We start from the raw sequence: 23,588 nt of genomic DNA, 5'->3' as shown, positions 1-23,588 counted from the left end.
TTTTACACGCGAAACATGAACACATGTTATATTGCACACTATAAACACAATCAAAGCTTCAAAAAACCACGAAGAACGGGACCTTTAAGCTTTTTTTCATAAGTTGAAAACGGAAGGCGGTCCGGCGGAAGGTAGATATTTTACTTAATAACTTGTTAAATATGGATATTTGTTTTACACAAATGCATCATTTCGCTTCAGAGGGCCTTTATTAACCCCTCATTTTCATTTTAAAGTGAACTAATCCTTTAATATTCACGAGCAAAAGTGCTGTTTTCCCGAATATCAGCACATTTGGAAATGTGATTTCATACAAAATTTCAATAAACAAGAATTAAATATTAGGTGACTTACATTTTTAAATTCAGAATATTGTCTGTTTTACTTTATTTTGCCAATGAAAATAGTTCCAAATAAATCCACAGGAGAGCCATTGTGCGTCTTCGAGCTGATGAGTTAATCCATGTTTTTGAACTAATCGTCTAATTAATGACTCAACGACTCACTCATAAAGACTTGCGTTCAAGTCCGATTTTTTATATTAAATATGAATATATTAATATATAATTATAAAATATTAAAGCCAATACACAAATGGAAAATAACAATATAATAAACTATAACTGTGTTTAAAAAAACAGCTTTTAATGACACCCCCCTTTTTGAAAATATACATGAAAATGCACCATCCAAACTTAAATGGTTGTAATTTAAGAATGCTTTGGAATATAGACATAAATTTGGTCTCATTTTAAAGAAGACAGTCAGCAGATTATTGCTTAAGCGAAATCACTTCAAAAAATAAAAAATTATTGAAAAAGTTATGGAAGTTTAAATTTACTGTAAATCAAATGTACTGTACTAAATATTTTATATAAAATATATGTTACAAAATAATTTTTGCTCTAAAATTACTATCAAATCAAAGCTATTTGTGTTCCAAATTTGAAGTTGATATCACAAAAATTGAAGTTCCCATGAGATTTTGTTTAGGTGCTGTACCAAAAATAGCCACCAAGTGTCATTGACATTCTATTTATTTTTTTTAATGCATTCTCCTGTAACAAATTTATATATTTCTGTCCAAATATCACAAAACAGTTGGCAGATATGGAACCGTGAGACTCAGACCTTCCGACGATATGTGTTTTGTCAAGATTAGAAAAGGTTTTTATTATAAAGTAGTTAAAATAATTGTTGTAATACAAAACCTGACGGGAGGATTTTAAGAATAAGACTTTTCATGGAAATGCAAGGATTTTGGAGGGTCGTTTTCAAAAAAGTTTTCACAGGATGAATCATAAGCTTTCGAATTATATATAGTTTGTCAACATTAAATCAAGATAAGTATAGGATATATTTGTTTTAAACATGCAGTGGCGAATGGGTCCACTGGTGAGCCAGTGACAGTTATTAAATGCGGAAAAATGTCAAAATAAAACCAATATCATACACTAGAGTTGTTTGGGGTGGTGGTAAATTAAGGGTGTTTTCACACCTAGTTCGTTTAACCCTTTCAAATGCTCTCAGAGCGGTTCAGCGTGAATTTGTGAACATTAAATCAAATTGTGGTTTGATTTCTTTGTGATATGTGAAAGCATAGAGGTCCCGGTCCGCTTTGCATTTCATTTCGACAAGTGTACGTTCAGGCTCGCCATTCCCGCTGTTCCGTCTTTTCCGTCACCGCTGACAACAAGGTCCATTCGCGATCGCATTACAGGGGAATGCTTAAAATATTTGCCATATAAAATAAATATTGCATTCCTTTGTTACACCTAATATATACTACTAATGACCACTAACAGCATGGTTAATGTTAATATTTACTATCCCTTAAACAAGGAGATAGACAAATTTTTGCAGCCAAAGACATAAATAAAGTTTTTCAGCAATATTATGAAAAGCTGTATACATTTATAACACATACTAAATCTTTGAGACTGAAGATTTTCTCTCAAACGTTGAAGTGCCTAGCTTGCAGCCAGATCAGGTGGTGGAGACCGAATCCTCCATTTTAGTAAAAGAGATAAAATTTTAGACCTATCGGTTTATTAAATGTTGATCTGAAAATTTTGACAAAAATCAAAAGGTGTTACCAAACATTATTCATCCTAATCAAGTGGGATTCATGAACAACAGAGCTTCTTCCGACAATGTAAGATTGTTGTTTCACCTAATTTTTTTGTGCCAATCCAAAAATTCTCCAATAACAGCTATTTCTCTTGATGCGGAGAAAGCCTTTGACAAGGTAGAGTGGCAATTTTTATTCTCTACCTTGTCACATTTTGGCTTTGGGCAAATATTATCAAATATTATAAAAAGAGCCCAAGGCTGCAGTGATAACAAATGGAGTAGTATCACCCTTTTTTAACCTCTCAAGAGGGACACACCAGGGGTGTTCTTTAAGACTACTTTTGTACTTTTTGGAAATACTGGAAATTATCATTCGAGTACACTCTGGGATACTACATGCATATGACATATTAGCAGTTATAACTGACCCCCTGACCTCTCTACCACATCTATTGGATGTTATACAATCCTTCTCAAAATTGTCTGGTTATACAGTTAATTGGAATAAGTCTGAAGCTACCCCCCTTTCCAATTCATGTTTACCAGTTATGAAGAAAAGTTTAAATTTAAATGGGTCCCTAAGGGAATTAAATATTTAGGAATAAAACTGTCCTGGAACATGGAGAAAATAATAACACTCAATTTACACCCATTATTACAGAAGTTCAAAACTAACCTGGAGAAGTGGGCACAACTTACTCTATGGGGAAAAATTAATATTATTAAAATGGTTACAGCCCCCCAGCTTAATTATATATTAATGATGCTTCCGATTAAAATGGATCAATCTAAATAAGCTGATTGCCCCTAAAGAAAATGGTTCCTGATTGTAGACTATATCATTTGCTATTTGTTCTGACAAAAATAGCTAAATATTGGAATCAGGAAAAGGATAAAACTGACTGGATGAATGTTGAATATAAAATTTGTACACCTTTTACTCCCATTGAAGTATTCTCACAGTCTACTTTTAATACTACAAATCCTGTTCTCATTCATACCAGAGATGTTTGGGTTAGAATTCATAAAATATTCAAATTATCTCACCATTTACAGAAATACTCTTCAATATGGCATAACCCCGCAATCCGTTTTGGTAAAAAGATTACTTATTGGAAGTACTGGCACCAGCAAGGTATAAGTACAACTGAAGACTTGTATGACAATGGGGTGTTAAGGTCTTACGAAGAGTGTTATAATCTTGTAGGAAAATAAAACTTCTGGAAGTTTTTACAGTTACGTAACTGTATATTGGTATAAGGTTAGCCCCATGGTTGACAACCCTATCTCAAGCTATTAAAAAAAAAACAATCTTCACATTTATATAAAATGGTAAACTCCTTTAGGAGTAGTGACTTGGGAAATTTAAGGACCATTTGGCAGAGAGACATTGGTGAAGAAAATGATTTAGAGAAATGGTCCAGCATTTTGGCGGGGTGTGGTAAATATATAAAAGAAATAAGGGGGAAGTTCACTCAATATAAGATTCTTCATAGATACTAACACACTCCGGTAAGACTTTACAGGATGAAATTACCTTTTTACATTGTATTTGGGAGTGTAGCCTTGTTAAACCATTCTGGAAACAAGTTACAGATGTCGTAAGTTACTGGTATGGCTCCATAATATCTCTAACACCTCAACTGTGTTTACTAGGTGACAAGTCTCAATTACCAAATGTTTCTAAGTATGTACTTTCTGTTATAATGGTATGTATTACAGTGGCTGAGAAAGCCCCAGAACTGAAAGATTGGGCTAGTGCAATGATTGAAATTGCTTCTTACGAGTTCTGGACATATACTACAGTAACGACTGAGAATGAATAGATTGACATTTCTATATTGACATATATATATTATGAGTTATACATGGCACATTTGAACTATGAAGGAAATAGATATATATTTTAAACCATAGGCATGACAGTCTTCTCAAGTAATTGTAAAATCTTCCAGTTAAAGCTTATTTTTTTATTTTAACAATTGGAAAGATGCAACAGTGTTTCTGAAAACACAGAAAGCCGGGGTCTGAGTTCTTATGAAGTTGTGGTGTGAACAAGAAAGGGTCTGAGATCACTTCAATGCTGAAGAGGATTGCTTCTTTTAAAACGAACCTAAGTGTGATCTGCTGTGACTTCACAATCATGGTGCATTGTGGTCTATGGATTTGCCATATGTGTACATGTTGAGAAGACTCGCTCCCTCGGTCAAAATCGAGCAGTCGAGGATCTGTCCAAACAAACTTCCCTCGTCCACTTGACGAAATCGAACGCACTTCAAAATGTCTCTTGAGTGTATGTCTAAAAGTGGAGTTAAATGCAGCCCCTGAATGAAACAGCCGTTTTGAATGAATCGTTTGAATGAATGATTCAATGACTCAGACAATGATTTGCCGCCACCTACTGGCGGTTTTAGTTTCATATTTGAAAGAATCATTTCATTTTAGCTGAAGGGCTGAGAGAGTGAATGCTTTTGTTTTCTGTCGTGAATCTTGTGATTGTAATCTCTGGTTAAAGAGACGGAATGAGTGGATAGAATACATTTATAAATATTCTATAAAGAGTGAAATATGAGATAACGTTGTTAAATATAACAGATAAGAAAGTAATTGCAGTCGCATTACACAATGATTTTGTGATCAGGAAACTAAATAAATAATACTAATTATTATTATTATTAATAATATTAAGTAAAATAAATAAACAAGTTAGGGGAAAGGGAGTTAAAAATAAATGACGTAGAAACACTCAGAAATTGCTAGTAAAATTCACATATAATTACAAAGAAATGGCAAGTGACATTGAATTAAATGTGCAATTTAGAAAAAAACAAAATTGTATTTTCTTGTAAAATGTACTCTAATAATAAAGCCTGGGATATTTTTAGATATTTTTCAGAAAGTGTTTCAGTACTTAAAAGTCGGAAAGTTGCTTTCGTCTTTTCTTCCCTATTGTGACGTATATCCAAGTGAAACAACTTCTGGAACAAGAACAAATGTAGGGCGGGGCTTGATTTTGTCTGTGGGGAATTGATTGGATGGTTGTGGTTTGCTATTGGTGGATCTCATGTGATTGACAGTTTGCCCCGCCCTCATCATCAGAGAAGAGTTGTTGCAAGAGGAAGATATTCTGATTCAAAATTATGAGGAACATGAATTAAAAACAATAATGATGTGCACTGATAAATAATTTATGATAATCACTGCAATACTCCATAAACAAATTGAATTGTCCATTTTGATTTCATGGTGAGCTGAAACCACTGATCAAATGAGGAAAGTATTGTTGAACCTCCATCCTAAAGCTAAAGGTGTGTTAACCCTTCATCACATTCACCATGTGATCCAAGGACAATGTTATTTACTATGTTTTTAAAAGAAGAAGAAGTATGTTCTAGTATATCTGCAGCATGTGTTATTGCTTTTTCCATATTTCTGGAGCTTGAGGCAGTTCTCTGTTTGGCGTCGCAGTACAGGAAGGTCAAGAGCACAAACAGAGCATGTTCTTATTTCCCTTAAGCCTCTCGCATCACATGCACCGCAGTTCTTGGACGCTTGTGCAACAGATAAGGGCTCAAAGCAAAAAACGCTGGTATAACCACACTAAACCGAGCTTTTGCATCAGCAAAAATGTGTTTTTCACATTGTGATCGAGATCACTGTGAAGAGGTTCTCCTGGAGAACAAGTCAGAATGTACTTCATAAACTCTCTACGAGTTTAATGGGGTTTGATGGATTGCTAAGTAACGTTTGCGCTCTCGTCGTCACAGGAATGGAGGGCCCCATGGACATGGATCGTGGCTTCTTCAGGAAAGTGGACGTTCCCGATCATGCACACTACATAGTGGCTTTTTTCGTGGCGATCATCGGGGCTGTGGGAGTGATCGGGAACCTGCTGGTCATGTACGCCTTCTTTAGGTAGGCCTATGGGTCTCATATATTCAATATTAAGGTGTTTTTATTCTTATAAGGCTGTGCCAAATAATTTTGACAATGAAAGTTTCCAGTTAAGCATTAAACACGAGTTCCCAGAGGTTGCTCTCTTAAGAGTTTTTTTTAATTATATATCATTTAAGTATTAATCTGGCCTCAGGTGTTTCTCCTAAAAATGTCATAAGACAATAGTTTGTATGCAGTAAGAGTATTCGTTTTATGTTTTTGTAAGAAGTCTCTTCTGCTCACCAAGCTGCATGTATTTGATCAAAAATACAGTAAAAATTGTAAAATATATTACAATTTGAAATAACTGTTTTCTATGTGAATATATTGTAAACTGTAATTTATATCCAGTGATCAAAGCTGAATTTTCAGCATCATTACTCCAGTCTTCAGTGTCACATGATCCTCCAGAAATCATTCTAATATGATGATTTGCTGCTCAAAAAACATTTCTATTATCAATGTTGAAAACAGTTGTGCTGATGCTTCAAATGTTTGTTTTTCTCTTAAATTATGAGTCACTGCTTATGCAACTCACTGCTTATTTTGTATCATTTGTTTTAATTACATGTACTGCTGTATACTTGAAGTCTGCCAGTCTTGACGTGGTTTTATACTGACAGATTTATTTTAGTCTTTGCTGAGAGGGACAGTTTGCCATCAGTAACAGATGATGACAGCGGACACACTGCAGCTTCATCATACACACTGCAACGTTTTGGGAGTGAAACCACATTTAAGTATGAAAGTGAACATGTTAAAGGGGTCCTATTCTGCTTTTTTACATGTTCAACTTAGTGTGTAACATTGCTGTTTGAACATGAAAAAGTCCCTCCAGCAGGAGTTATTCTCTATATCAGTGTCAGTGTTTCTGAACTCCCTGAAACGCCTCCATTGTAGTCTTGAGATTTCTTTTGGGAATGAACACGTCACAATATTCCTCTAAACAGAGGAACTAAACAGAGCGTTACTGACAGAGAAGAGAAGAGAGGAGCTGCAACAATGGAGAATATGAGGAAAATAATCAACATTAAAGCATGAAATAGAATTGATAGTTAAGACTCTTTAGCAAGTAAAAGTCTTTTAGTATAATTTAATTATACAAACGTCCTCCTTCAGCTCATGGTTCACGTTTTTTGCTGTGAAATCTTTACTGGTTTTTATCAAGTAAACTTAAGAATAACTTTGATATTATTGGTAATATTTTAACTGGACTGAAGCAGGTTTACTTGACGCTACAAAAACTACCTTACTATTAATAAGCTGTAAATTAGAAGATAATTGAGGCAAAAGTTGTAGTTAATCGTGAATACATGTTCCCTATACTGAAGTGTTACCCACAACTTTCTATATTATTGGCAGATATTGATATTTATATGCATTTTATGCAAGTATCTGCTATACTATATAAAGATCTCATTGATTTACATTACAAGCATCACACTTTCATCACTCTTTCTCCATATAAATATCCATAGCTTCTGCAGCAAATTGCATATTTTTGCTCAGTTTGGGCCTCTGAATAAAATTTAGCTGTTTTTTCCTCCATATTCTCACTATTTCATACTAAATGCGCTGTAAAAGCCTGATATATCACATATGGTAACTGCAGTGTGAATGTGGAGTCGTATATTGCAGGTTTAGTGTTTTCAGTACTCACGGACTGAAGTCATGAAGTAGTGCTCGTAGTAGTCTCGGATGATATCTAATGCTCTATGCGACGCATTCAGCCTAAATCCTCAAGGGCCGCAAACATACTTTTTACATTTAGTTCATCTCTCACTCTCGCTCTCTTCAGTCCCATGATGGTTTCTTGGATTACATCTCTAAAGACAAAACACACTCTCATGAGCGCTGAAGGTCTGAGTCTGACACTGAGAGATGGACCTGCATTCACATTTTGAATTATGAAAGCTTGTTTACTTTTTGAACTTTTATTCCAACCTGGTTTGTCTTTCTTCAGTGGAAAACAAAAGGAGAATTTTTTAAGAATGTTTATACACTGTAAAACCCAATAAGTTCAGAATACTCAAAACATTTGAGGAAACGTATTACCTCAAAACATTTAAGTAAACTAACTCATTTTTTAAAAGTTGGTAGAACTTAAAATTTTTGTCACAAGTGGGGCGGAGCGGGGCTGAGAGCCATGGAATCAGATCAAGGCCAGTGTGGTGCACAGGTGTCTCTCACTAACAATCCCGTTACCAGCATCCCTTGCCCAACTCATCATAATGTTAATTACATACAGTTAATTTACATAAACATCACATTCAGATCTTGGTTAAATGTTACATAGCAAATAAGACATGCTATTATAACTATCAGAGAGACTGTCATTACATACTTGCATATATGTAATCAAACAACATATGTGGTCTTAAATGTTTTGCAGCTCATCCTCAACCTAACCACAGGCTCTACTCTTCACCACAGTGGTAACCCTACAAAACTAACATAACAGAACCCCCCTGAATCCCAACATAACACAACATTAAACATTAACTTATATCTCCATATGTTAGTCTTGTGCAAAAACACACAAAATAACACTTAATTTCAACAGTTATTTATATGGTCTGACGCAAAGCATGCTGGAAATTAAAAATCTGTTGCAGCTCAACTCAATCATATTAAGTTCAGCTTACTACAATGAAATTTTGACTTCATGCAACTTTTTTCTATTAAGTACAATGAACTTTCATTATTATTTGAGTGAAACAAACTCATTTAATTTAATTAATTTCACTGTTCGGTTTTACAGTGTAGAATATTGACTTTTTTGATATTTGATTTTTTTTTATTATACATTTGATATTTTGGCTTTAAATACTTGATCTATCCCTTAAGGTTTATTCTGCATGGTTTATTTATTTAATTTTTGTTAACACTTTACATTAAGGTTTCATTATTTAACTAAATAAACTTTCTAGTCTTTATTATTTTTATGTAATGTTAATTTTAACATTTACTAATATGTTTTTGAGTTAAAAGTTGTATGTGTTAACATTAGTTAATGCACTTTGAACTAACATGAACAAACTATAAATAATTGTATTTCTATTAAGGCAAGACATTACAGACAAATCCATAGTTTTTTCATACACTGGTCAATTTTGAGATTTTGGACTTTTGGCTCAAAACATCCAAAATAACTTTAAGTGTTTATTTTATTGCTTTTTATCTATTCGCGACTGTCAATTCATACCTTTAAAGAGTTTTTTCTCCACTTCAGCATTACTTACAAACACCAAAATTTACACATTTATTCCTATCTATATTCTGCAGCTTTTTACTGAGGGGTTTGTTCATATATCATTCGTCTGATTTATAAAATTTTATTCCTTAAAACATGGTAAAAATGACTTTTTTCTGTCTGTTGACAGTATTTTCTGCTTTCTGGAGTGACAAAAAGAGATATCCAAAATCCCTTCTGTAAAAACCTTTAACTCTAATATGTCAACAAAATAAAACAAGAATTTCGAACCAATGTTGGGATTTATGTTCTGGAAGTGATGCAAATTAGTGCATATGATGCTTCATTTGCATATTTAAACATAGAATTTAGAAAACTTACAAAAAATGTTTTCCATTCTTAATGTGATCATGGTGATATCTATTAGTTGCATTTTTATTGCCTATTCAGCTGGTGTGTCTTGCCTTAACTAGCATTAACCAGTATTAATAAAAACTATTTTTCTCATTGTTAATTTATGTTAGATAAAGCATTAAATAAAGCTAACAAATGAGACCTTATTGTTAGTGTTTACTTTAAACTTGCCTTCTAGAAGCTGCTGTTTGCAATGGTCCACTAACAATGTGATTGCATAATGTCATGAAAAGAAGCCACGCAATTATATAACATGTTGCACACTGAGTGTAAACAAAGCAAAATGTTTTTGACCGTAATTAATCAGATGCACATGCAGGCCTGTAGGATTTTGGAGTGAAGGGGTAATGGGTGACAGTGGCACATGATGGCATGGAAGTGGAAAACAAACCATCTGTTTCTCAATGATCATTGACAGGATTCAGAAACAAAGCCAGTGACGGCCTGTTTAATTTACCAGACCCATTGCACATGACAGGAATCAATGTCCGACCTCATTAGAACGCTTTCTCATTTATTCTAGCAGTCATCTCCATTAACTTTGCTGAGTGGAAGACCGAATTTACTAAATGTGCTTAGACATACTCAACAAGCTCATAAAGTTTACATATGTTTAAATGCATTTTGCAAACACTTTATAATAAGGTTTCATTAGTTAACTGCATTAATCAACATGAACAAACTGCAAAAATGTTTATGTTTCTCTGGTTTTCCAGTACAAATCTTAAATCAAGATACATTTACCGAAGAAGAAAATTACATTATGAAAATATTTTTTTTTTGCAGTGAAAAATACTGGTAGTATAAAGCTATGTAAAGCATTTATTTATTGATGTTACACTCAAAAAAAAAAAAAAAAAAAAAAAATGCTGGGTTAAAAATAAACCAAGTTGGATTGAAAATGGACAAACCCAGCGATTGAGTTGTTTTATTCCAACTCCATTTTTATTCCAGTTTTATTCAACTCCATTATTGTTTAAAAATGACTGTATTGCTTGCTTAAAATGAACCTAAAGTATGTAGGAAATAAGCATTTATTAATATGTTTAATAAATGAACATTTATTAATAAGTTTAATAAATAATAATTAAATAATAAACATTTATTAAATTGCTTATTAATAAATGTTCACCTTTTATGTGTCTGATTTTTAATTTCCAACCTAGTTTGGGTTCATTTTAATCCAGTCATATAGTAGTTTTTAAACAATAAAACTATCCAGCATGTTTGGCAAACATTTAACCCATTCGCTGGGTTTGTCCATTTTCAACCCAGCTTGGGTTGTTTTTAAGCCAGCATTTTTAGTGTGCAGATAATTTCAACATTGTACTAATACATTATGTAAAGTGTTACCGGAATGTGTGATAAGAAAGTAAGTTGTGAAATTTTAATAAGGATAATGTATTTTTTTATGTTCAAGGTAACTCGCTTCATGCATCTGCATATTAATATTGTCCGATGTGTGCGAAACAAAGCCACAATCCACATCCCTCGCGGATTATTTCCAGTGTTACCTAATAATAACTAAACGTGACTGCTGTTAATCACACGTCGATAACAGACTCTTTTCATATGTGTGAATTTTCTCCCTAACTGAGAATGGCTCAAACTGAAGCATCTCTCAAGAGGTCGTCTGTCGGCCGAGAGCTTTCTAGGAAAGGACGTGTTCATCCTGTGAAGTGCTGATGTATCGAGGGCGACTAATGCCTGATGGTTCATAAGGTGATGCCAGGCCACTTCCAATCAGAGGAAATGGCGTGAACCGTGACTGTACGATTAATGAGATGACGTGCAATCACAATGATTGTTGAGCGATGAATCATCTCCGACTCCATGCATTGAGTCAATGAACCTTCTCTCACTGTTTTACCCCTATAGATGTTTTAAAGCTGCTGTATCCTATTTGATACACAAACTTCCTCTAAATGATCAACATGATAAAAATTTTGCTGATAAACCTGTCATGCCTGTCGTCTTTCTGTTGTTTCTGTAGTTCTTAAGTAAACTTAAGAATAACTTTGATATCGTTAGTAATATTTCAAGATGAACACTTACTGGACTGAAGCAACTTAAGTTACTTAGCAACTTACTTTTTGTCCAAATAAATAGCATTTAAATTGCATATTTTTGGTCAGTTTGGGCCTCTGAATAAAACTGAGCTGTTTTTTCCCTCCATATTCTCATTATATCATACTATATGAGCCATGTCAAATATGATACTTTAGATTTTTTTTTTAAAAATATTTTGTCTAAAGGTTCAGTAAACTTGCATTTCTCCATTTTCCCAATTTTTCCATTTTTAACCCAATTTGGGTTGTTTTAACCCAGCGGTTGGGTTAAATGTTTTGACCAACTCAACTCAAGTAAAATAACTGTATTGCTTGCTTAAAATGAACCCAAAGTATGTTAGTAATGAACATTTATTAATAAGTTTAATGAGTAATAATTAAAAAATAAACATTTATTAAATTGCTTTTTAATAAATGTTCACCTTTTGATTATTATTGTTGCCTCTAGTAATTTGATTTTTAAATTCCAACCTATTTTGGGTTCATTTTAAGCCAGACATACAGTCATTTGTAAACAATAGTTGAGTTAAATAAAACTACCCAGCAGGTTGGTCAAACATTTAACCCAACCGCTGGGTTTGTCCATTTTCAACCCAAATTGGGTTGTTTTTAACCCAGCATTTTTAGAGTGTATGATTGCATACTGTTTAAAACTGCAACTGCAAAAAAAAAAGTGCAAATAATTGTTTTTTACATCCGGGAAAAATCTGTGCATTTAAGATTTAAAGGGCTGTGAGTTGAAGCTGTTGGTGTTTGGTTGGTCAAAGTCGATCAGTTTACTAATGTGTATTGAGGAAATGGCCAAAAATAACATGCTTTCGAAACTGGGATTGTAACAAACTGTAAAAAGGTATTTTGTGTTTCAGTAACAAAAAGCTACGGACGCCTCCAAACTACTTCATCATGAATCTTGCTGTGAGTGACTTTCTCATGGCCATCACTCAGTCGCCAATCTTCTTCGTCAACTGCATGTACAAGGAATGGGTGTTCGGTGAAATGGGTAACTAATTTCCCAATCTTCCCATCCAGACGTACTCATTTGCGATCTGTTTCCATATCCCATGTGCTTGTGTGTGCTTCTCCACGCAGGCTGTAAGATGTACGCCTTCTGTGGGGCTCTGTTCGGGATCACATCCATGATCAACCTTTTGGCCATTTCCATCGACCGCTACATTGTGATCACCAAACCCCTGCAGGCCATCCGCTGGACGTCCGGACGGCGGACGCTAATTATCATCCTCCTGGTCTGGATCTACTCTCTGTCCTGGAGTCTTGCACCTCTTTTGGGATGGAGTGAGTGTCACGTATTTCCTCTGCCTTTGAAAGAGAACAATATGATAAGTGTGGGAGAAAAGAATCAATTTTCTCATGCATCATGATTCTCATCAATCATGATTAGTTTCCCCCGCATATGCATGATAGCAGAATTCAATCAGCATCTGAACCACATTGCATATTTTTGCTCAGTCAGCCTATTATAATTTTTAAGTACTTATAATTAAACAAGTAATTTAATAAAGTTAAGTTAGTAAATTCTTTAATTAATAAGAAAAAATGTAGATCAAGAATGGTTTTATAATTGCATCATGATTCAGATCAGATCATGAGGTGCCTGAAGATTTCCACCTCTACAATGTGATGTTTTGAAGTTTCTCCACAATCTTAGACACTGTGTTGTAATCGTTCTTCGATAGGTTCCTATATCCCAGAAGGCCTCATGACGTCCTGCACATGGGACTATGTGACGTCCACACCAGCAAACAAGAGCTACACCTTGATGCTCTGCTGCTTCGTGTTCTTCATCCCTCTTGGAATCATCTCCTACTGCTACTTCTTCATGTTCCTCGCCATTCGTAATGCAAGCAGGTACAAAATAGTACAACGCTCACTCGTTTCATTTGATCCGGATGAATATTGTTGGTGTTACAGGGGATGAATGAAAATTTAGTCATTTAATTACTCACCCTCATGTTGTTCCACATCTGTAAGAACTTTGTTAATCTTCAGAACACAAATTAAGATATTTTTGACGAATTCCGATGGCTCTGTGAGGTGTCCATAGGGAGCAATGACATTTCCTCTCTCAGATCCATTAATGTACTAAAAACATATTTAAATCAGTTCATGTGAGTACAGTGGTTCAATATTAATATTATAAAGCCACGAGAATATTTTTGGTGCGCCAAAAAAACAAAAAAAACGACTTATATGATTTATATTGATTCGACACAAAAGATTCATAACGCTCCGAAGCTTCCTGAAGCAGTGTTTTGAAATCGGCCATCACTAAATAAGTCGTTATTTTGTTTTTTTGGCGCACCAAAAATATTCTTGTCGCTTTATAATATTAATATTGAATCACTGTACTCACATGAACTGATTTAAATATGTTTTTAGTACATTAATGGATCTTGAGAGAGGAAATGTCATTGCCTCACTGAGCCATCGGATTTCATCAAAAATATCTTAATTTGTGTTCTGAAGAGTAACAATGGTATTACAGGTGTGGAACGGCATGAGGATGAGTAATAAATGACATTATCTTCATTTTTGGGCGAACTAACCCTTTAAGTGAACGTTTAATGTGTAACAGTATAATGGATCCGTGCGTCAGGTCTTAAAGTGACAGCAGCCTAATAAACCTGCTGCAAAATTATGAGATAATATTAAAAATATCTATATGGAAGTTTTTCCCCAGGGTATCAATGTCAAAATTGTGGCCAGTGAAAATGCTGAATGGCAAGTATCTTTGGAAAACCACTAGCCACAGCAAAAAAGTTAATGTCAAGTTAATGTTTTTGGACAGGAATCTTCAAAATCACCATAAACCACCATCATCAGTCATGGCAAGACATCTGGTCATCATAACTGGAACATCTACAAGGTGTACAATGTCATTCGTGGAAAAAAAGTCTTATTGTCCATCTTCCAATGTGTTCAGAGATCTGGAGAAGATGGGAAGCCATGTGAGGAAGACCACCCTCATCCAACAGCAGTCCATAAAGACAGAGTGGAAGCTGGCGAAGATCGCGTTTGTGGTCATCATTGTGTTTGTGCTGTCCTGGTCTCCTTACGCCTGCGTCACTCTCATCGCCTGGGCAGGGTAACTATCATCGCGACTTTTTGGAATTATTTCAAACAATATATGTAATTTTTGTGTCTTTGGTTAGGCTGTTGGTTAAATGTTGTTCAATGAACTGAAGGAGTTAATGCTGTGTACATGCATGTGCATCTCTAGCCTGGACATTTATGCTCTTGATCTTTTTCTATTAATATCCAACAGCAAATAAACATTTAAACAAATGAAAATCCATAAATGTTAATATACACTCTTAAAAATTAAGGTTCTTTATTGGCATTCCATGAAGAACATTTAACATCCATGGAACCTTTCCATTCCACAAAATTCTCTTTATTGAGGGTATGCATTGACGTCACTTTCCCGCCGGAACACGCTCCCTCAGCTGGACTGAGTGGCAAAAGAACCTGCTGCATGACTGGATTTAATAGGGGAAACTGCGAAAACGCGAGTAAAACAAACGATTTCACTGAAGGTTAGGATCGAAAGTGTTCCTTATGACATGTCAAATAAACCTAATCCATGGATATTGACATGCATTCAGGAGTCGTGTTTCCTAACATTTATATGTGCCTGATTTCGACGCCGGGGAGACACATAAAGCAAATCTGCCTGTGAATATTTTATATAACTACAATATAAATCTGAGTAGCCTAATCACTTATATCAATGTTATATATATCGTCATATCCCTATAGTTTTTGTCAGTGTTTATTTAAAAACACCCAATTAAGCAGAATATAAGATAGTAAATATTTAATTGATGACACAATATATAACAAAACAATATATGGGGTATGATTTTACCCCAAAATCCAACAAAATGATAACTGCAAAACATGTTTCTCTGCCTGGAGTCCAGTTGTTTCTGTGAATTGCAGCGACCTATTTGCTTCTTTTTTTCTGTATAGCTTTCAGCAGTCTGTAAAGATATACCTCAGATTTTGTGTCAAAGCTATTTGTGCAGTCAGTCGCAAAGCTCTTTCCCATTTTGGATGTGTTTTTTGTGTTTTTCACAGCATTCACGCTGAAAACCAATGCTGTAACACATAACCGCAGTCATAACGGTCAACGGTGACGTCACATGCTTACCCTCTATAGTGGAAAGAGATATAGATTTTTAAACACTACGTTTTTCACACTAAGAAAAAAAGGGTTCTTTTAAGAACTTTTCACTGAAAAGTGCTTTGAGAAACCAAAAATGGTTCTTCTACGGGATTGCTGTGAAAACCTTCTTTTGGAACCATGGTGAGATTAGTTCAACATCGACTTTAGGACGATGGAGCCAGAAGTGCTAAAATGTGTCATATTTCTGGGTTTTGGCCTACAAAAAAATGCATTATCCCTCTATTCTCACATTTGAATTGAAAATACATGCACACTTTCATTTTCGGCAGTTTGGCCCTAAACAGTGATGGCCGTTTTCATGTAGCTCATCTAATCTCTCAAAGAAGTATTCTGATTCATGTGTAGTCTGTTAAAGGGAGTCAAACCATGCAGAAGATCTGAGACTTTCTAAGAATTCCAGGGTAAAAAGACATCCTTTTATAGAAGCACTGTCCAAAGTGAAAGACAGTGTTTGTCAGCTGAAGTGAGGGCTGCTGGGTTCACGTAGGGCGAGCCGGCTTGATGCTAACACCTTTATAAGAGCGGACGGGAAGCCTTGGTGTGCAGTCTGCTGGAGGACAGACATAACCATCCATGTGATTCTTTCCGTTCAACCAACAACACCTCTGGGTCACTTCCATGTCATGTAAACAGCCACAGCAGGGGTCTTCAGCTTTATTTAGTCGGCTCTCTGTTTGGTTCCAGTGGTGTGTTGCTCCATTTTTCTACACTACAAAAATACTTTTTTTCCAGTGTTTTCCAGTACAAATACACTACAAAACCTCCTCAGTATTTGTCTCTTGTTTTCCAGTACAAATATATAAACATTCTTAAATCAAGATGCATTTAGTTGAGAATCAAAATGACTTCATATATTGTCTTTTTTTCCTAAAAAAAAAAGTGTTTTATAAAAATATTTTAAAAAAGTATTTATGCTTAAAACAAGGAAAAAGTACAGAAGAGGATTAGGGACAAGCAATAATAAAAAATTAAAACCATCTCGAGATTAAAGTTGTTAAATTTCGAGAAAAAAGTCGAGATAAAATGTTGAGAATAAAGTCATTAAATTACGAGAAAAAAATTGTTAAATTACGAGTAAAAACTTGTTAAATTTCGAGAAAAAATGAGAATAAAGTCATAATTTAATGACTTTATTCTCAACATTTTATATCGACTTTTTTCTCGAAATTTAATTAGTTTTTTTCTCGTAATTTAACGAGTTTATTCTCAACATTTTATTTAGACTTTTTTCTCGAAATTTAACGAGTTTTTTTCTCGTAATTTAACAAGTTTTTTCTCGAAATTTAACAACTTTAATCTCGAGATGGTTTTATTTTTTTATTATTGCTTGGCCCTAATCCTCTTCCGTATAAAAGTTCCATGTCAATGGGGAAATAAAAATAATATATAGATATTTGTACTAAAATACATAAAAATACTAAGAAAATAATTTTTCACAGTGTATCTAAACATTCTTAAATCAAGATACTGTGCATATTTTCGTGAGATATTCAGTCGTTTTCTGAAAAACATAAAAAAAACGTGTTTATGCTAAAAATAACAATCATAAACTCACTTAATTTTTATATTTGTTCATAAAACAAGGTTTATCTTACTTTTCTTCTCAAGTAAATGTATCTTGATTTTAAGATTTTGTAGATGTTTGTACTGAAAAACAAGGAAAAAAATGCTAAGAAAATAATTTTTCGCAGTGTAACTAAACATTCAAAATTGAGTTATGCTTAAAACAAAAAAATTAAACTGAATTTAAAAAGAAAACAAGTTTATTTTTCTTACCCCACTGACATTTTTTTCTTTTTTTTTAAGCATAAACTCGCTTAACTTGAACTTAAAACAAGACTTAATATCTTAAGCAATTTTGCTTCATTTAAGATTTAAGAATGTTTAGATATTTGTAATTGAAAACGAGGCAAAAACACATAAGACAATTTTTTGCAGTGTAAAAATATATAAAAATATATTGTATATTGTTTTCCATTACAAATGCACTACAAAATACACAAAAAAAGATGTTCATCCTCAGTATTTTTGTCTTGTTTTCCAGTACAAATATATAAACATTCTTAAATCAAGATACTGTGCATATTTTCGTAAGATATTCAGTCATCTTCTGAAAAACAAATTTTCAAAAAACGTGTTTATGCTTAAAATAACAATCATAAACTCACTTAATTTTTATATTTGTTCATAAAACAAGACTTATCTTACTTTTCTTTTCAAGTAAATGTAACTTAATTTTAAGATTTTGTAGATGTTTGTACTGAAAAACAAGGAAAAAAATGCTAAGAAAATATTTTTTTCGCAGTCTAACTAAACAAAATTGAGTTATGCTTAAAAAAAAAAAAAAAAACTGATTTTAAAAAGACAACAAGATTATTTTTCTTACCCCATTGACATTTTTTTCTTTTTTTTAAGCATAAACTCACTTAACTTGAACTTAAATCTTAAATGAAGCAAAATTGCTTAAGATATGTTTAGATATTTGTAATTGAAAACGAGGCAAAAAGACAATTTTTCGCAGTGTAAAAACTATCGCGGATTCTGACGTCAGTAACTGTGGGTTTCAGCATGAATTTCAATGCCGCAGTACCAGAAATGTACCAGGAATAAAGATGTGTTTTGGTTGTTGTTTTTATGTTCCAGATACAGCCACGTTCTTTCTCCATATTCTAAGGCAGTTCCTGCAGTAATTGCCAAAGCATCAGCCATATACAATCCTTTCATCTACGCCATCATACGCTCCAAATATAGGTTCGTTCAAGTGCAAACGCCTTAGCAAACCACACAATTTTTGTGCAAAACATATAACGCAGTGTGCATTTTTGACTCTGATTTTCAGAGACACTCTGGCAGAGAAGGTGCCGTGTCTGCATTTTCTAGCCCAGTCTTCACGTAAAGACTGCATCTCGGTGTCGAACAGTGAAGTCTTCCTTCAAGGAGCACATGCTCAGCAGACAGTCATCAGGGTCAAAGGCCAAGTTCCAGCGAATCTCCTCTATGTCCACTTCAGACACGGTCAGTATTTTACTAAGAGGAGACTGAATAATGGAAATGTTTTATCTTCTTCAGTGAGTCCACATTGCACATCATGCAATATTATGACTGCAACTTTTTGAAGATATAATGCTAAAATCTGCTTATATGCTCTTTACAGTATGTATCTACATATGCTTAACCCTCTGGTGTTTTGAAATATTAAAATTGCTACTTCATCGGAATGGTATGAAAGTTTGTGACTTTTTCGGCAGTTGCTATGTGACCACAAAAAAAAAAAATGAAGGACTTAATTCAAGGCAAAGCTAAATGATCGTAAAAAAAAAAAAAAAAAAAATAGTCACACTTGTGTTGTTGTATAAAGTTTTAAATAAGGAATGTTTGTCAAATCTTATGATAATTTGATAATCTCCATTCAGTTTTCACACAATATTAGTTGTTTTCATGCCTTTTGCACAACATTGCACCATTTCATGCTTTTCATCTTCAGAAAGATCTTTCTTCCTGCCCATATTGCATGAAAACTGTGACATGCTTAATAATGTGGAACAACATCTAAGTAGGGTTTCCATAGATCTGACAAATTATTTTGTCTGAGATTGATACCAGTTAAGATACCAATACCAAGTCTTTTGATACCAAAAAGACATGGATAAATAAACAAATAAACATTTTCTTAGAAAAACTAAAATCTGAATGTACTGAAATCTTACTGATATGTCACTTGCATAATAATTTGGGATGCAGTGTAATGCAATAGTTTTCATTTTTGGGTGAACTATCCCTTTAAGTAGTAGACTAGCTATTACTGTATGTTTCATTGTGGTTAAAGTAGTAGAAATGGCAGGACTTTTATGCTAAACATGTCATTTCTAGGTCTGGAGTGATGTAGAATTAGATCCTGTGGAGCAAAAGAGCCAGATCCTCAGAAACTCACAGTCGGCAAATCTGCTGAGAGATGAAGGACGGAAGCCGCAAACGAAACACGGCAAGACGAAGAACAAGGGCCGAGGAGAGGAAGAGCGCAGTGAAGAGAAGGTAAGGTATGTGCTTCACAAGAGTGACTACAGTAAATAGTCCATTAGTTGCATCCCAAATAATGCACTATACACTAGGGCTGCACGATTTGGGGAAAAATCAAATTGCGATTTTTCTGGTTAAAATTGCGATTTATGCATCCATTGTGAAAAAAAAAAATAATCCTATACACTTCTGTACACTGGAGAAAAACATACTGATTTACATGTTTCCCTCAAAGTTCTTTAGGGATAAGGATTATTTTTCCTATTTTTACCCAGAAAAAGAGCAGAAACTCCCAATATGCCTCAGGCCCTGTCCACACGAACATGGGTATTTTCAAAACCACAGCTTTTTCTATGCACTTTAGTCGTTTCGTCCACATGCCAACATAGTATCAGGTCAATGAAACCAAACCTTTCTGAAAACTCCTACCAGGGTGAAGATTTTCAGAAACTCCTGGTTGCAGAGTTGTCGCGTAGCTAGTGTAATCGGAGATGTTGGCTTGTGATGTCGAAGTGCGCACTGTCATCTCCTTTGAAATAAACTGATTGTAAAAATACCTATGTATGTGTGGACTAGACATGTGCTGATATTCGGTAATATGATATATCACGATAATGAATATGCACGATATTGTTAATGCAGGCACTTTACCGTGAATAATTATTGATTACGAATTATTCATTTTTATAATGCACTTTAAGAATACTTTCCCCATCAACCATATAAAATGCACAACACCGCTGTATGCTGCGTCAAAGAGACACGTGCGCTGATGTAAACAAGCCCAACGTGCATGAGAAGCACATGGCGGAACGAGTGAAGGAGATGCGCTGAATGAAAGTGCACGTGCACTCTCTGACAGCAGAAATGCAGCGGTTACCCCGGAAACAAAGCAGCTGCGCTACTGAATGATTCAAAAATTGTTCAAACAGCCATTTCATTTTTTGTATTCGCAATGTTGTTCATCACAGCGACAAATACTTAATATTTAATAGGCTAATAGCACATTGCATACTGTTTTATAATGTACTAAAATACTGAGGTGCAAATAGTATCTAACGACTATTTACACTTCTTGCAAATAAACTGCTGTTTTTACTTAGTGCAATTAGCCACTGCCTTTGTTTATAGATGGTCAATAGTAAGTATAGCTTTAAATGTACAATGATAAAAGCATCAAATGCATGAATTTAAATGTTTTGTCTATCACAGCCTGCAGTCACAGAGAGCGGCTCTTTGATCGATTGTGGCCTTGACCTGGCATCCGAGTCCATCAACATGGCCACCGTCCCGCTTCTCATGGCCAAAAACACTCCAGGAGGGGAAGAAGAGGAGTGCAATGAGGAACAGGAAGACAGCAATTCTATAAGCCTCCTGAGCAATGGTTTGGCTTTTTACGAAGACACGGAGGATCCACAAATCATAATCGCCCCCACATCAGAGGAGCAGCAGACGACGCAGAGCAGAGAAGACAAATTAATACTGGACCTCAAAAGCCTGAATTGCTCCAGCGAGCTTCTGGAGTCTGTGGAGAAATTCCTCTCCTGAGGCCGAACCAGATGATGCTCTTCTTTAAGTTTGTGTTTCACTGAAGACGAGTCAGAACACTTGAGAACCACAGTCTTCCGCTGAGAGTTTCACATCAGCCTTTTTGTTGGAAAAGCAATCGGGCCAAATTAATTTGCGTGCAGATAATCAGCTGCTTCAACTTCACGCCACTTCAGCCACAGCACGGACTGCGGAAGTAGTTGAGAGTGACACAACCACTGTGTTTGCGATTTATCACCAAACCTACTTGCCCTTAAACAAAGAGCATTCTTACGAAAACGAGTAACTCGCATCACAATAAGGCCAAAAATCAGTCCGAATTCATTTCAAGGGGTGTGACGAGATCTCGTGCCGTCGAGGTGAAAATGTGATGATTTCTCGTCGAGGTGAAAAGTTGTGTCGCTATATTGACATGACAGTGTGTGAGGGTGAAATTAGGATAGAATATGCCACCGCTACAACTGACGTTTTATAGAAATAAAAACCATTTAATTCAGTTGGATATCGGTTGCTTCAATTCCATCCGGCTCATCCAACACGAGATGACTGACAAGACCATGGCGGAGGATTCGTTGCGCAACAGAGCTTAAAAAAAGCATCAGACAAATGTCTTATCTTGTAGAATGTGTGCTCAGCACCGCCACTCCCTATTCACTAGGGCTGGGTACCGTTCACATTTTAACCGGTACCAGTACCAGAAATTCGATGCTGAATTTTTTCGGTACTTTTCTCTCTGTGTTATAACAAAAAAAATTATTTCAGTAAAAAAATAAGCCCAAACCTCTCAATTTAAACATTTATTTTTTATTTATTTAGAAATTGTACACACTAGACGACAATAAACTGTTATGTTTTATGCGCTGTTGCATGCATAAGATTGCATTACATCGGAGAACTCAAATGAAAATGAAAGACCGTTTCTCGCCCTGTTCTTCACCTCGTTACGTTCGGACACGTGCCGTGAGTGTGTTTCCTTAGCACAGTAGCACAAAAGTCTTGTTTCATTTTCCCCACGATGCTGTCAGAGCTGGAGTTTGACTAGCAACACATGGAAAATATGACTGTGACAATACTTAGTATGTAACAACATACTGAGCACGCGGTTTCTGTGTGGAACTGTGCAGATTAACAACGCTTGCAACGCGGATCATAGATTATTTAGTTTTATAGCAAGTTTTTATAGACATATTGCAAATTGTGTTGTCTCAGTCTGCATCTAGTTTTGTGAAATGTAACCACACTTCAGAGCATTTAGACATTGCCCTGTGTGTTGTGTTTAAACAAGTTGCATGTGTGACGTTGCATGGTCTCTCTCTAACATACCTTACTCTTGTGACAAGATGCATTCTCAGGTACTGAAATTTGGCACCGATTGATTTAATGTGAATCGGTACTATGCAGTACCGATGTAATTCAGTTGTGCCCTTAAAAGTACCGAGTTCGGTACCCAACCCTACTATTCACAGAGTATGCGCGAAATAGAAAGCGAAAGTAAAACGCGAACGCGCATTCAAACATGATTTCAATACCCAGCATTTTGAATGCAGCTCCCTGATGCATGCAAATATCTCCTAATATGAAAGCTATCTTAGGTTGGGCTGTGGGGTTGTAACCATCTCTCAGCTCTGTATCATCTGTTTGCACTTTGAATATTGAGAGAGTGCTTTGATTACGGTTGAACTTAATAAGACTAAGAGAAAACCGTGTTATTCATTTTTATTTATACTGTTTTTATTTCTATGATCAATTTGTGGAAAGGAGTTCAGTTAGGAGGACAAAAGTTGTAGGAGCTCATAAATCATGTGCAGTAAGGTCTGAAGAGACTCGTATGAAATCATACAGGCGAGAAGCCAGTCAGTTGAGTTTGTGTAAAAAGCACAAAAAAAGTATGATAATTCATACTTGGAAAGTAGAACTGAAATGACATTCATTACAAGATGATTAGTTCAAACAGCTGCAGAGTATTTTTCTATTCATGTATTTCTTCATTGAGGATTTCTTAAAAATACTGTGTAAAAATCTCGTTTCGTGAGCTAACGTTACCCGTGTCTCGTCACACCCCTATTAATTTAATGAAAGCAGTGTTTCAGGTTCAATACAAGTAGAGCTCAATTGACTCATATGTGACTGT

At 35.0% G+C, this 23,588-nt stretch overlaps 1 protein-coding gene across 1 annotated transcript; it reads left to right on the top strand.

The window, feature by feature from the left end:
- Positions 1-5,599: 5,599 nt before the first annotated feature.
- opn4xa (opsin 4xa) lies at positions 5,600-23,135 on the top strand. Its single transcript, XM_048181342.1, is given in 10 exon segments — positions 5,600-5,988; positions 12,552-12,685; positions 12,775-12,978; positions 13,380-13,551; positions 14,627-14,788; positions 18,536-18,643; positions 18,732-18,816; positions 18,818-18,907; positions 19,763-19,924; positions 21,122-23,135. Coding segments are annotated over 10 exon segments (1,650 nt in total). The 5' UTR covers positions 5,600-5,791; the 3' UTR covers positions 21,458-23,135.
- Positions 23,136-23,588: the final 453 nt, after the last annotated feature.

The sequence above is a fragment of the Megalobrama amblycephala genome, linkage group LG2, assembly GCF_018812025.1.
Source record: "Megalobrama amblycephala isolate DHTTF-2021 linkage group LG2, ASM1881202v1, whole genome shotgun sequence".
Classification (NCBI taxonomy): domain Eukaryota; kingdom Metazoa; phylum Chordata; class Actinopteri; order Cypriniformes; family Xenocyprididae; genus Megalobrama; species Megalobrama amblycephala.
This window is presented reverse-complemented; position numbering and strand designations above follow the sequence as displayed.